We start from the raw sequence: 12349 nt of genomic DNA on the forward strand, positions 1-12349 counted from the left end.
CCCTGCTCTCTCACCAGGCCACTCAGTCCCCCTCTTCCGCCACATCCAGCTCTTGAACTTCAGTGGAGGATCAGATGTGGCTCCTAGGCTGAGTAACTGGCCACCCAGGTCTATATTTTATCATTCTGGATAGTGATCATGTCTAAAAAGGAGATGTTGATGCTGAAGTATTCAAGAGAGAGTTGGATAGAGGTATGATGATTGACTGAATTTTAGATGGAAGTCAACAATCAGAAATTGCAGGTTTTCAGTCCAAATGATGAAGATGTCATGGATGTATCTTAAGTATAGTCACCTGGAAGAATTCCTCAAGGACTGTGCCATCAAACCCTTGCTATACTTAAGATATATCAATAATGCTGTCATCATCCAGACTGAAAACTTGCTCCATCAGAAATTCAATCATCACCCCTCCATCAGACTCTCTCGAATACTCCAGCACCAACAGCTCCTTTTTAGACATGATCACCAGCTGCAATGGTAAAATACAAACTACTGTATACAAGAAGCCCATAGACCAACATACATATCTGCACAGAACCAGCAATCACCCTAAACACACTAAGAAAGCTGCAATATACAACCAAGCCCTCTGATACCACCAATTTTGCACTGAGAACACCTGTGATTGTCACCTCACAAATCTCAAAAGGGCCTTCACTCAACAAGGACACCCCTCCAGAGAGACAGATCTCACTTTTGAAAGAGCCACCTGCAGTACAGAAAGAAACCCCCATGAATCGCACACCACTAGTTATGACATATCACCCCTCCCTTGAGTCTATATAGAAGATCCTCAAACTGTTGCAATCCATAGTTGAAGAAGACCCAATTCATAAAGAGATCTTCCCAGAGCCACCCATCCTAGCCTTGGAACAAGCACTGAACCTCACTAACCTCATCACCAGAAGCAAGCTTCCTATGGCCCAAAACGCACTGAATGGATCCAGACCACGCTGGCACAAGAAATGTAAAACCTGCCAACACATCTCCACCACCCCCACAATTACTACACCCCACAAAAGAGCCGTCAGCATCCCTGGATCTTACAGTGGCACCTCCAGAAATGTAATATAGCTCACCCAGTGCACTAAATGCCCTGATGGAAAATATGTAGGAGAAACCAAACAACAACTGTGCACCAGAATGAACATGCACTGAAAATCCATCAAAGACAAAAATACCCAATTACTTGTGGGGGCACACGTCTCGCATACAACCGCCCTCTCTCCAATCTCAGTTCTAATCTTCAAAGGGAATTTACAAAACGCCTTTCACAGACCAGCCTCCAAACTTTACTTTATCAATCTGGATACAAAAATTAATGGACTAAATATAGCTATTGGATTTATGTCACATTATAACCTGCCTGACCTCTGCCACCCCAGGAAGAGCACACACCAACTACAGATGTTTCCTCTGCCTGACTAAGAGGCGTTTGTACCTGAAAGCTTGCAAAGAAGTTTTCCAACGAGCTGGATACAAGAGCGTGGATTCACCCAAAAACCCTTGTCTGCCTCTGTCCTCAGCCCAACGTGCCTACTCCCTGCCCTCTCCTGCAGTTCGGTAATGTGTAACAACAACATTACTTTTGTTGGCTACAAAGGACCAACTCGGGATCCTTAAAATTCTAGTTTATTAAATGGATGCAAAAGTCAGTTCATAAACCTTGGGGCTGATCCCTTCAAACACATGCACTGTAGCTATGAATACTAAGCACCGATGTCAAGATATACCTGTCCCCAAGCGCTTCAGTCTGCCATCGATGGCCAGTCAAGGCTTCTTTCAGTGCGATGTTGCTTCAGAAGAGGGTCGCTGGCTGGTCCTTCTGCCTGGACAGGCAGGGTGCTGGTCAGGCCAAAGAGGGTGCCATTGGGGGTCATTCTTTGCTGCCTTTTATCCCTCTCTGGCAGACGTTGGTGACTTCTCAATTTTCAGGCTTACCCAATCCAGGGGTCATTGACTTCGTGGGACATCCCCCTTGGTGGCTGTAGGATGGCAGCTGTCAGCCCCGGGGTCACGTCGGCGAGTCCGTGGATGATTTTGATGAATTCACTGCGGTGATGAACAGGGCTCTGGGAGCAGTTGATGGGGGTATTTCAGCCCCAAGGGTCGGTCTCCAGCGTTTAGTTCAACCCGGGGCTTCTGTACCTTTAACAGTGACGCTTGAGGGAGTTCCCGGCTGCTACATTGACTCTTATTGACTCTTCCTTTTGTTGAGTTGTGGTGTTAATTGACGCTTAACTTGTTACTGAAGCTGGCTACTGTGTTACACATGCAATGACGGAGTCACTCGCTCAGTCAGGGCCCGCCTGACGCTGGGAGGGGGCGGTTCAACTCCGGCCCCTGCTAAATATCATAGTTACCGGTCTGGAAATAGAGCACGGTCAGTTATGAGGTAAGAAGAGTAAGTTATCAACTGCAGGAGTATACAAGGTAAAACACAAGTGTCGCAAATGCCACGGGTGCAGATTTTTGCGATACTCTTAGCCAAGAGCAAGAGGCGCAGGGGACCCTGGCGGGCGCGGGAGGCGGAGCGGGGCTTTGTGACACCGCCCCCGGGCCTGGGGCTGGGGCTGGGCCAGGGCAGGCACCTCCCCCGGGCGGGACCCAGGGGCGGGGGTGACTGCAGCGCCCCCTGCGGGGGAGGCAGCGCACAGGCAGCCCGTGCCGGCGGCGGCGGCGGCGGGGCTCGGGGTGGGCTCCGCCCACAGAGGCGGGGGAGGCGGTGGCGGCGGGCGCTGCGCCTGGCGGAAGATGGCGGCGTGGGGCGCGCTGCGGGCTGTGCAGCGGCTGTGCGGCGCCGCGCTCTTCCTCTCACAGCTCTACGTGCTATCGGGCCGCGGTGAGTGCGGAGCGGGGGGTCCCAGCCCCTGGTCCCGCGGCGGGCCCGGCTGTCCCGCAGGGCGGCGGGAGGAGGCTGTGGCCCGCCGGGGCCCGGTTTGCACCTGCCGTGACTGGAGCTGAGGAGCTGCTGCGAGGGCCCTGCTGAGTCAGAGCCGCGGGCGGCCCCTCGCTTGTCGCCGCGGCGGCGGGCCTGGGCGGCTGCTGCCCGTGTCCTCCCGCGCCTGCCTCGCACTGGGGCTGGCACCTTCCCGGCCCCAGCCTAGGCCAGCCTGCCCTGCCCTGCCCTGCCGGGCTCCGCAGAGCTGCTGAGGGCGGGGGCGGGGGGCGCCTCACCTACCGCAGCGGAGGAAGCAAACTGCCCCGGGGTCCGGGCGGGGCGGGGCGGGCTGTGATGCTTCTGCTGCTGAGGGTGGAGCGCGCTGCCAGTGCTCTGAGCTGTGGGGGCTGGATTCGGTTTCCTTGTCTTGACAGGGAGATCATTGAACAGCATAGACCAACAGTAATCCTTCCCGTTCATCCCCTTCCTTAGCATCTTCCAGGATCGGGTTAGAAATGTCAGGAGAAACATCTCCAGCTGTTCTGTTTAATAGCTATGAATAGGTCCCTGGATTTGGCTAGTCCCTTTTTGAACGGACCTATCCTGCAGCCTCCTGTGGGAACAAGTTCCACAAGCTTCCTGCCCCCACGCGAAAATGGACTTTCCCTTGTTTTAAACCAGTCTCCTGCTCTCGCAGCGGGTGCCTCCTTGCTCTAGTGTTCGGGGATCGTTTGCTCGTCCACATCTTCCATGACTTTATTAGACCCCTACCCTATCGCCCCAGCCTTCTCCTGTCCGAACTGAAGAGTCCTACCTTTTTTTAGTTTCTCCTGGTATGGCAACTACAAAGAACTTCTCAAAGATGAATTTTTTATCCTAAAGATATCCAGGTCAATGTCAGATACATTCCTTGCATCTCTTATAATCAAGTAGTGAGGTTATACTGTTTGAAGATTAATTACATTCTAGGATTACTATATTCCTTACGTGTGTGTGGATTTTCTCCCCCTTTATAGCAGGGTCCTTGATGACCACAAACCCCACACAGCCACAGACAACGTTGCCAAAAAGTCAGACATCGACAAGTACAAATGCTCCATATCTCAAGCTACCAGGTACAAATGTTTGTTCTTCTCTTTTACTTCTTAAAGAAACAAATCTGTGTGTTTTCTTTTATTTTTTTTCGCTAATATTGAATTTCACAGTAAAAAAAATCAGTAAAGCATTTTAAAAACCCCTGTACGTTGTATGTTATGATTAAAATTCCCACTGCACAGTGAGGTAGAGGAATTATTTCCGTAAAGATCTTAAATGACTAGTTAGAATTCTGTAATTAGAAGATATGCAAGCCTTTACAGTTGGAACATCATTTTAAAGGGAATTTGGTTCCAGGACTTAATACCTTTGCTGATAAATGCCATTTCTCAGGAACACAGCTTGCTTCTACCTTACACAGGGCACAAAATTGGTTTTTGTACATCTCAGTGGTGTGCATAATTTTAATTCTAATCTCAGCAAGCTAAGATACTGCTTATTCACTTTTTGTGTACTGGGTAAATGTATGATAGCATGTGTTTGTTTGAAAAGTATGAAGCTTAAAATGAAGTGTTTTTTTGCAAGTTGGAAGTAGGAACTTTAGGATGTGTGACACCTGTCAATGGGACCAGTTTGCGTATAGATGTTACAGTATGAGAATAAAGGCACTGTCAAAACACTCAGAAAGGCTAGATTTTTGTTTTATGAATCTTATTAAGAACTGTATATTTAACTACAACAGGACTATGAAACTATCTTTTGGCTATTTTTTGCTTAGTTTGTGTTTTTTAAACTTTACATATTATGTAGCAAATTAGTGACTATATCTACATCTGTTTTTGCTTTGATCTTAAACTAAATAATATAGCATTAGACCTCTAGCATGTTGGTAAAGCTTCTAGTTTCTGTTTAACTGGAGAAAAATGTGGTGTTATATAGGATGATGTCCCACAGCAACTGCATCCCCCTCTTCAGAATTCTAGATCTGCCCATGGTCACTCTATTAATGATCTCAAAAAGGGTAATGAAAACTATGGCTTCAAAGTTGTGTAGGAGATTTAGAAGTTTAGTTATTCAAAATCAGAGAAGACAGATAAACCTCAAAAGGATCTAGCTCAAGCTAAGCGGCTAAGTAATACACAACATGTTGGTTCTGAAATTCATCGTTGAAGAATGCAGGATAATGCATGTTGGAGGGAATGGTTTAAAGTAGTTGGACACCTTATTAATTTTTAATGAACTGTATCAGCTGGGAGGGAGAGGTGGAGAAGGAAGAAGGACCTAGGTGTTGTGAACAGCTTAAAGTTCAGCAACAGCTGAATAAGCAAGTATTCTTCAGGTGAACAATGATATAGAAATTGTTATAAACATTAGATAACTCTGTTGCATGCCTTCATCTGGAATATTGCATTTTGGTTCCAGTCACTGTGTCGGAAAGCTTAGGTAGAAATGAAAGGTACTGCAGTTGGAGATGATGATGAAAATAGGTAAACACTTATGAGGAGAGTCTGAAAAGACTGGGACTATTGGTGGTCACCTCGAAGTACAGTGCCATTCATTTCAGGCATACAGAATAACAAAGCGGAGCTGACAGGCTTGTATTAACTCTTTTTCTTCCTAGAAGAAAAAAAAAGAATATTCAATGACATTGAAAGATGGCAATTTCAAAAGTGATGGTTAAAGAAATACTTAATGCAGAGATAAACTGGAACGTACTGCCACAGGATTACTAGGGTTAAAGTTTCAGTGGATTAAAAAAAAAAGATATGTGAATGACATGCATTTGTTTTTCAGAAACTTTGTAAATATTTATAATCATAAGAAAAAAGAGCTTTCTAGTATGAACTAATATCTGATTGTTAGAGGTCAAGAAGAAATCTATAGAGGCTGATTATCCCACAACTTGCTACTTTAGGGCAATGGACCATATAAAGAAGAAGTTGTTATTTGGTAGTTTCACCCCCTACTGAAACCAACCAATACCATTGAATTTTGATTTTGCCATTATAAAAAAAAAAGATAATTCTTCCCTCCCCTAAATTGGCATAGACTTTGGCCTACACACCATGTACAATTAATCTAGACCTGGAGACACCAGTATAAGGGGATCTTTATCCCCTTCCCAGGTTTGCTGGGGGACAGACTCCCTGAACAGCAGCAGAAGGTCTCGTTTCCCAGCCTATTGGGAATTTGTATGCCCAAGCCATATGCTCTTGAGAGACAAAGGGGAAGAAGTTGCATTGTGTGCTCTTGGGTTTATCTGTCAGCTCATGGAGCATCTCTGATTACTAGAGCTAACATAAGTGGGACAGGAGGGTAACAGAAATGTTATTGTGTATTGTCCATACTTAGGCTGACCATATGGAAATTCCAGAAATCCAGGACATCATCCAGGACAATGCCCTCCTCCCCACAATGCTTTCACAAGTTGGTGGGGCTGCCTGCCTGCAAGGCACTCTGTGCCACTCCGACTCCTGGTCAGACTGCGCTCTGCACCCCTGCATTTCCAGGATGCCCATTACAGTTCTCAGCAGCTAGCTGGGACCAGCCTCTGAAATTCAGGACTGTCCCAGCTAAAACAGGACATACGGTTACCCTATCTGTACTGGCTGTGCTTGAGCCTAACATCAGGGATCTTTTCTGAAGCAGCTTGTATTGGCTATTGTTGAATGCTGGACATAGCATGAGATGGACCAGTAGGTTTATATTTGTAATAAGAGCATAGTTGTATGTTGTAAAATTCTTAAAGTTAGCTGTACATACGCTGAAGATTAATATTAAGTTCCTATTCTCAACATATTCTTTTACACTTCAGAAAGCACAACCATTCCACCTTATGTGACTCAGTGTCCCAGCAATGGGCTTTGCAGCAGGTTGCCTCCAGACTGTATGAATTGTACAACCAACTACTCTTGTATATATGGAAAGCCAGCTACTTTTGATTGCAAAGTCAAACCATACATTCATTGCGTAGTAAGTAATTAATTTACTCCTTTGTAATTGGAATTTAAATGTCTTGTTAAAGTGTTATGCAGTTTCTAATATCCTTAAGCTTCTATAATAACTTGAAAAGAACAGGCATCTATACTGTATGCATTTACAGAGAACAAGATTATCTATTTTCTGATTTTCTATGTTCTGAGCTAAATGTATGCATAGGAAACAGAATAGCTTATCTGTCTCTTCTCTTTCCCCAAACTGAAAGCTGTGAGTACTAGTTATTCGTGACCTGTGAAAATTTTTTGATGTGCTAAGCAGTGTTATCATGGTGCTAATACTCCCATCCTTTATAGGATCAGAATAACAACGAACAGGAGAACTTTACAATCAACATGACTTGCCAGTTCTGCTGGCAGATTCCTCCAACTGATTATGTATGCACCAATTCAACAAACTGCATGACTGTTTCTTGCCCACGACAGAGATATAATGCCACTTGTACAGTACGTGATCATATTCATTGTCTAGGTAAGTCAGATTAACAAATAGCTAAGGACGGATTCTTTTGTAAAGAAAACTCAGGGTTGTTTTTGTATTCAGGTCAGTGTTAGCTGCTTTGTGCAGTGCATTGTGGGAGGGACATGCACCAAAATATAGTCTCCTGTGCAGGTCTGTGTTCCTCACTCGTGTCTGCGACACGTGTTTCTGTACTTGCCATCCCCATTATGATAGTGCCCTGTGTTTGTGTGTACTGTCTGCTGCTAGTGAGTACCAAAATTGTTTTGTAAAAGTGGTAGAAATGGGTCTCGGGGTCAGTACAGATGAGGTCTTGGAACCTATCATGTTACATTGTAAAGTGAATTCCCATTATGCAAATTCAAGGTATGCACTGTTTTCTAGGAAAGCATGTACAGCATGAAGTGAGGGAAACCTGCACTTGAATATAAGATGACCCCCCCAATAATTAGGTTCTATATATGGAAGGCCTATAAATACGTTATAATTTCCAGGTATAGAATCTAATTATTGTAGGTTTGGCTTGAGTATGTCCCCTTCCCACTGCTACAGCAGGGAAAATAGGTCATAAGTCTGGGGGTGGTCAGGTGGCCCCTTTACCCTCTTCCCTCCCCCCCCCCCCCCCCTTAATGTCAGACCCTGCTCTCCCTGACTCCACTGAATTTGAAATAAACATACAAACAAATTACTATGGGTACCTATAGATTTAGTTCATCCAGAATTGATACATTTTACTTTTTTTGAAACTGCTGTAAGATTTAGCACAGGTACTTCATAAACATACTTTCTTATATAGAGTACAGGGCCTTTAAAAAAAATCTTTATCAATTCCAAATTCTGGTAGGGAGGATACTTGCCTTGTGGTAAAGCCTCACAGACTTAGCAGTTGAGTTCTGCTCTTCGAATTGTTGGAACTTGATTATTGGGTTTTGCCCAACAGAATTCGCAATCTATTTGGCCTTTATTTAAAAAAAAAAGTAGGGTCCTATTAATATGTTTGACCAGTCCAGGCCATGTGTTTTATAGTCATGCAGTGTGGGCTGCATTTAATCAACTTCATAGTTGGTTTCCATTACTGAGCACATGCTGCTTTTGGCAGCAGTTTAATAATAGACAGTGTATTTAATGAGGTTTCCTTGTATGTGAATGGAAGATGAGGAACTGTTTTTCCCATGCTGACTGGGGGGGACAGGGGACGGGACCTCCTCTTGCATGGAAGTAAATAGAGTAATAGTCTACTAAAGGAGATAAAATACATTCACTAACATTGTATGTTGACTCTTATCAGTAAAATTACATGATTCAGCATGAATAGAATTTCCTTTAAGATATAAGTCAGCAGCTTATGGGCTGTGAAGTCATTTTATCTGGTTCACAGAGTGGGAGGGCTTCTAAGGCATTTTGGTGGGTGGGTTGGTATGTAGGGGTGGGGGGGGGGAGGGGAATGGTGAATGGCAGCAGCACAGGCTGGTTTGGAAGTAATTCATGCCTGGACCTAAGCTGTTAAAGCTATTCCCCACTCCCAAATGTTTCTAACTGCTTTAAGGTGCTATAGTGGCATAAACTAAAAATCTTGTAAGAAAGTTGCCTTTTGAATTCACAGAAGTAGTTTAATCTGCGGCCTGAAATTAAGAGGTGAATTTAATCCACTTTTTTTTTTTTTCTTGATGAAGTGGAGCAGGCAAGAATTGTTTGGAAGATCCTTTAGGAAGGTATAAAGCAGGGGTAGGCAGCCCCTGTCACAAGCGCCAGAGCATGGCACACATAGGGCTGCACTGCCACAACAAAGATTGGGCCCCTCACAGCTCCCCTGCTGTCTGCCCCTGGCATGCCAACATCTTACAAGTTGAGGTTGCAGATATTTTTGGTACTCTGCCCAAAAACACTGCTGACCCCTGCTATAGAGAATGGGTGTAATTGGGCTGTTATGGTGTGGCCAAATCAGTAATACCCTGTTTAGCTATTAATATCAGTTAATTCAAGTTGTAAAAATACAGCATGTTTATACTCAATGTTTTAATTCTTGAGTCTGCCTTGGTCTATTCTTAATGGTATTGAGATTTGAATGGGTTTCTTGTTTCCTCAGGTAATCGTGTCTTTCCCAAGATGCTGTATTGCAACTGGACTGGAGGTTATAAGTGGTCTACAGCCTTGGCACTAAGGTAGACATGAACTATTACTAATGTTTATATCAGCAGAAAGATTTGTGTATGTGTGCATAAAATTTTAGCCTGTTTCTCTGTTCAGCCAATTTCTATCAGTTTGACTTGGTTCTTGGTATTTAATGTCTTGCTGCAAATTTAGACCAAAAAGCTGCCTATGATCTCATATAACTGGTCAATATTAGCCAGTGTCTATAAATACTGATGTATTTGGACATAATGGTGAAAGTGTGTGTGTGTGTGTGTGTGTGTGTGTGTGTAAGGTGGAGGTGAGGGGGAGTGGGAATGCAGTTTCCTTGGCATTGGCAATAAGATAAACTCCACCAATAACCCAAATGTGAAATGGTTTGGAATAAGTTACAGAGATGTTCTAATTGTGATTAGTTTTATGGGCTCTACTGAACTCTGTTTGGCTAACCTTTGATCGACTGCATGCTCTGCTAGTTTCTTAGGTCCACTGAATGGGGAAGAAAAGGTTGGGTGGGATAACCAAATTGTGGTTTTTCCCAAATCTCATGAACACATGACACCAAAAGTGCAACACTGTTCATAGTACATAATACAGACTTTTCCATCCATCCCCCTCTTCTTTCATGCTTAAATAAGCAATTAAACCACTAACAGTGTTTATCTGTGAAACTTCACTGGGCATGAGGTAAATAAAGCAGTTTGCCATTTTAAAGCTGCTGTTTCTGTCTTGGATAGACATTGCTGCGCTAGTTACAATTGATTCATGTTTTTGAGATTTTCTTTGCAGCTATAACAGCTAGAGAGATGAGATCCTGAAGTATATGATACTGTACTTGCTGGAGATGCAAGTGTACTGTGTTGTCAGATAAAAAGGCTGTCATTTTTTATTTCTTAATGTGTTAGTACAGCATCACAGTATTGTTTGGACTGTTGCTGGAGCATGTCAGTGGATTTCTACGTGTTGGCTGTGAAATCAGATTCTTTCACTTACATCATACTTTTTAAAACATGTGCATGCACACGTGTGAAAACATATGTACCTCTGGTACATCAGAACGTTATCCAAACTGAAAAGCAGTAGTAGTCTCATTAGCAAATTGGTCTGAAATGCTTTTTCAGAGCAAGCCAATCCCATTTCTGCTTCCAATTGGAGAAGATAATTATTGCTGAACCACTATAGCAGAATGCACTCCCTGGCATTTCGTAGTCCCTGCAAACATCTAAAATTTGGGGTCAAACAAAGCAGCTTGTAGACCCACTTACATATTATAAACAAAGCTACAATGGCCTTTTTTCCTTCACATCTTCCATACAGAAATTCACAAGATTTGGATGATACTTTAATTAGCTAAGAATTAGTGCTTTTAATAATCTATCAAAACCATTTTTTGTTTTGTGTGGGGTTTTTTTACTACTATTTAAGTCCAGCTGTATGCATTATTTGGAATTTCCAACTTACTGTGACAAGAAACTTATTCCATTTAACTATTCAGGGGAGGTAAGTGGAAACCCAGACTTGGGATCTGATAACTATTTTAATGATTTGTTTTATTGTGTTCATAGCATCACCCTTGGTGGATTTGGAGCAGATCGTTTTTACTTGGGACAGTGGCGGGAAGGTTTGGGAAAACTCTTCAGCTTTGGTGGCCTTGGAATATGGACACTAATAGATGTGCTGCTAATTGGAGTTGGATATGTGGGACCAGCAGATGGCTCTCTCTATATTTAACCACAGTCTGCTTCAATATAGACATTTGGGAAGGGCCTATATAAAGAATGTAAAATAATCCTGGGCCTTCTAGAAGAACTAACAAGACTTGTTCTGTGTGTGCATATATTTTAATGTACAGTATCTGTACGTAGATTGCCTTTTAACTGAGGTAAAATGAATGAGTGGATCACTGAACAAAGTATATTTGAAATGGATTTCCTTGTGAATGCTTCTTCTGTGAAGGCAGTAAGTTTCACAGCTAAATAAATTCTGCACTGTTCTTGAACTTGATTAGATATTAAGTATTGAAGACATGTAAACTAATCCAAATAATAAGTTGTGCATTGTTCACCTCACATTTGTACATTGTCTGATTTGTCAAGCAACTTTTCCTAAATGTCTGCAAGAACATTTTCGTATTTATAGCAAGATAAGTTTCTTGGCTAAGCCTAAATGACTTGGACAAAGGCAAACCACTATATATTATATTCTTAGTTGCATACAGTTTTTCTGCTTTACATTTTAGGATAACACAAGTTAATCATTTTGTTTGTAGATCTTGTAGCTGTTTAGAATTAGGGTGCAATAATTCCAAAAATCCTAAGCCTGAAAATACTTGAAAACTACATTGTAGACCTTTTTCCAGCATGTGGCCCTCCCCACTCCCCACAACAAGAGCTGCCTGGGACTTAAGAGTCCTAGAAACAGGTAAGACGCCACACTTGCCGTCCCGGCAGGGCAGGCACCTCCCCTCTCCAGCAGGATTTGCCTCTGGGCACAGGAAGCAGGGTGCAGCCTTGCTCCTGTAACCCCCACCCCCACTCTGGCCCTGGGTCGATGGCTGTATATTGCATATTTTTGTGCTTGGTAGCTTAGAAATGGCAAAGTCAGTAAAACCAGCTGTGTTTTTTTTTTTGTTTTTTTTTTTTAAATGAACGGAAGATAGGATGGTGATGATGTACTTTCTTATTAAACTATGGTACAATGTAATAAAATCTCACTGACCTGGAAGAAGGCTGAAACATTTGTTTCTGAGAAAATAAATTCTGTTGTTTTATCGCTCATTAAAAAATAAAGAAAAACCTGCTCCTCTCCTCTGTCTACCTCCCCGTACTTTGATTGCGGGGCCTC

General features: G+C 43.2%; 1 protein-coding gene and 1 long non-coding RNA gene across 2 annotated transcripts in view; one reads left to right on the forward strand and one right to left on the reverse strand.

Moving 5' to 3' along the window:
* Positions 1 to 2767, reverse strand: part of LOC109280650 (uncharacterized) — a 23641-nt gene extending 20874 nt beyond the window's left edge. The window contains exon 1 of the long non-coding RNA XR_002087033.2: positions 1737 to 2767. This is a non-coding gene — a long non-coding RNA (uncharacterized LOC109280650). The remainder of the gene's footprint in view (positions 1 to 1736) is intronic.
* On the forward strand, positions 2725 to 12311 carry TM2D3 (TM2 domain containing 3). The gene is made up of 6 exons (XM_006268802.4): positions 2725 to 2845; positions 3901 to 3999; positions 6735 to 6892; positions 7213 to 7387; positions 9462 to 9537; positions 11071 to 12311. The coding sequence occupies exons 1-6, from the start codon at positions 2758 to 2760 to the stop codon at positions 11234 to 11236; spliced, it is 762 nt and encodes a 253-aa protein (XP_006268864.1). The 5' UTR covers positions 2725 to 2757; the 3' UTR covers positions 11237 to 12311.
* Positions 12312 to 12349: the final 38 nt, after the last annotated feature.

Source organism: Alligator mississippiensis, chromosome 11, assembly GCF_030867095.1.
Source record: "Alligator mississippiensis isolate rAllMis1 chromosome 11, rAllMis1, whole genome shotgun sequence".
Classification (NCBI taxonomy): domain Eukaryota; kingdom Metazoa; phylum Chordata; order Crocodylia; family Alligatoridae; genus Alligator; species Alligator mississippiensis.

What these genes read in the sequence shown, in the direction of transcription:
- TM2D3 (XM_006268802.4), top strand. Translation starts at nt 2,758, where the DNA reads ATGGCGGCGTGGGGCGCGCTGCGGGCTGTGCAGCGGCTGTGCGGCGCC. An exon ending in CTACGTGCTATCGGGCCGCG is followed by an intron (nt 2,846 to 3,900) that starts GTGAGTGCGGAG and finishes CCCCCTTTATAG; the next exon opens with CAGGGTCCTTGATGACCACA. An exon ending in AACCATACATTCATTGCGTA is followed by an intron (nt 6,893 to 7,212) that starts GTAAGTAATTAA and finishes CATCCTTTATAG; the next exon opens with GATCAGAATAACAACGAACA.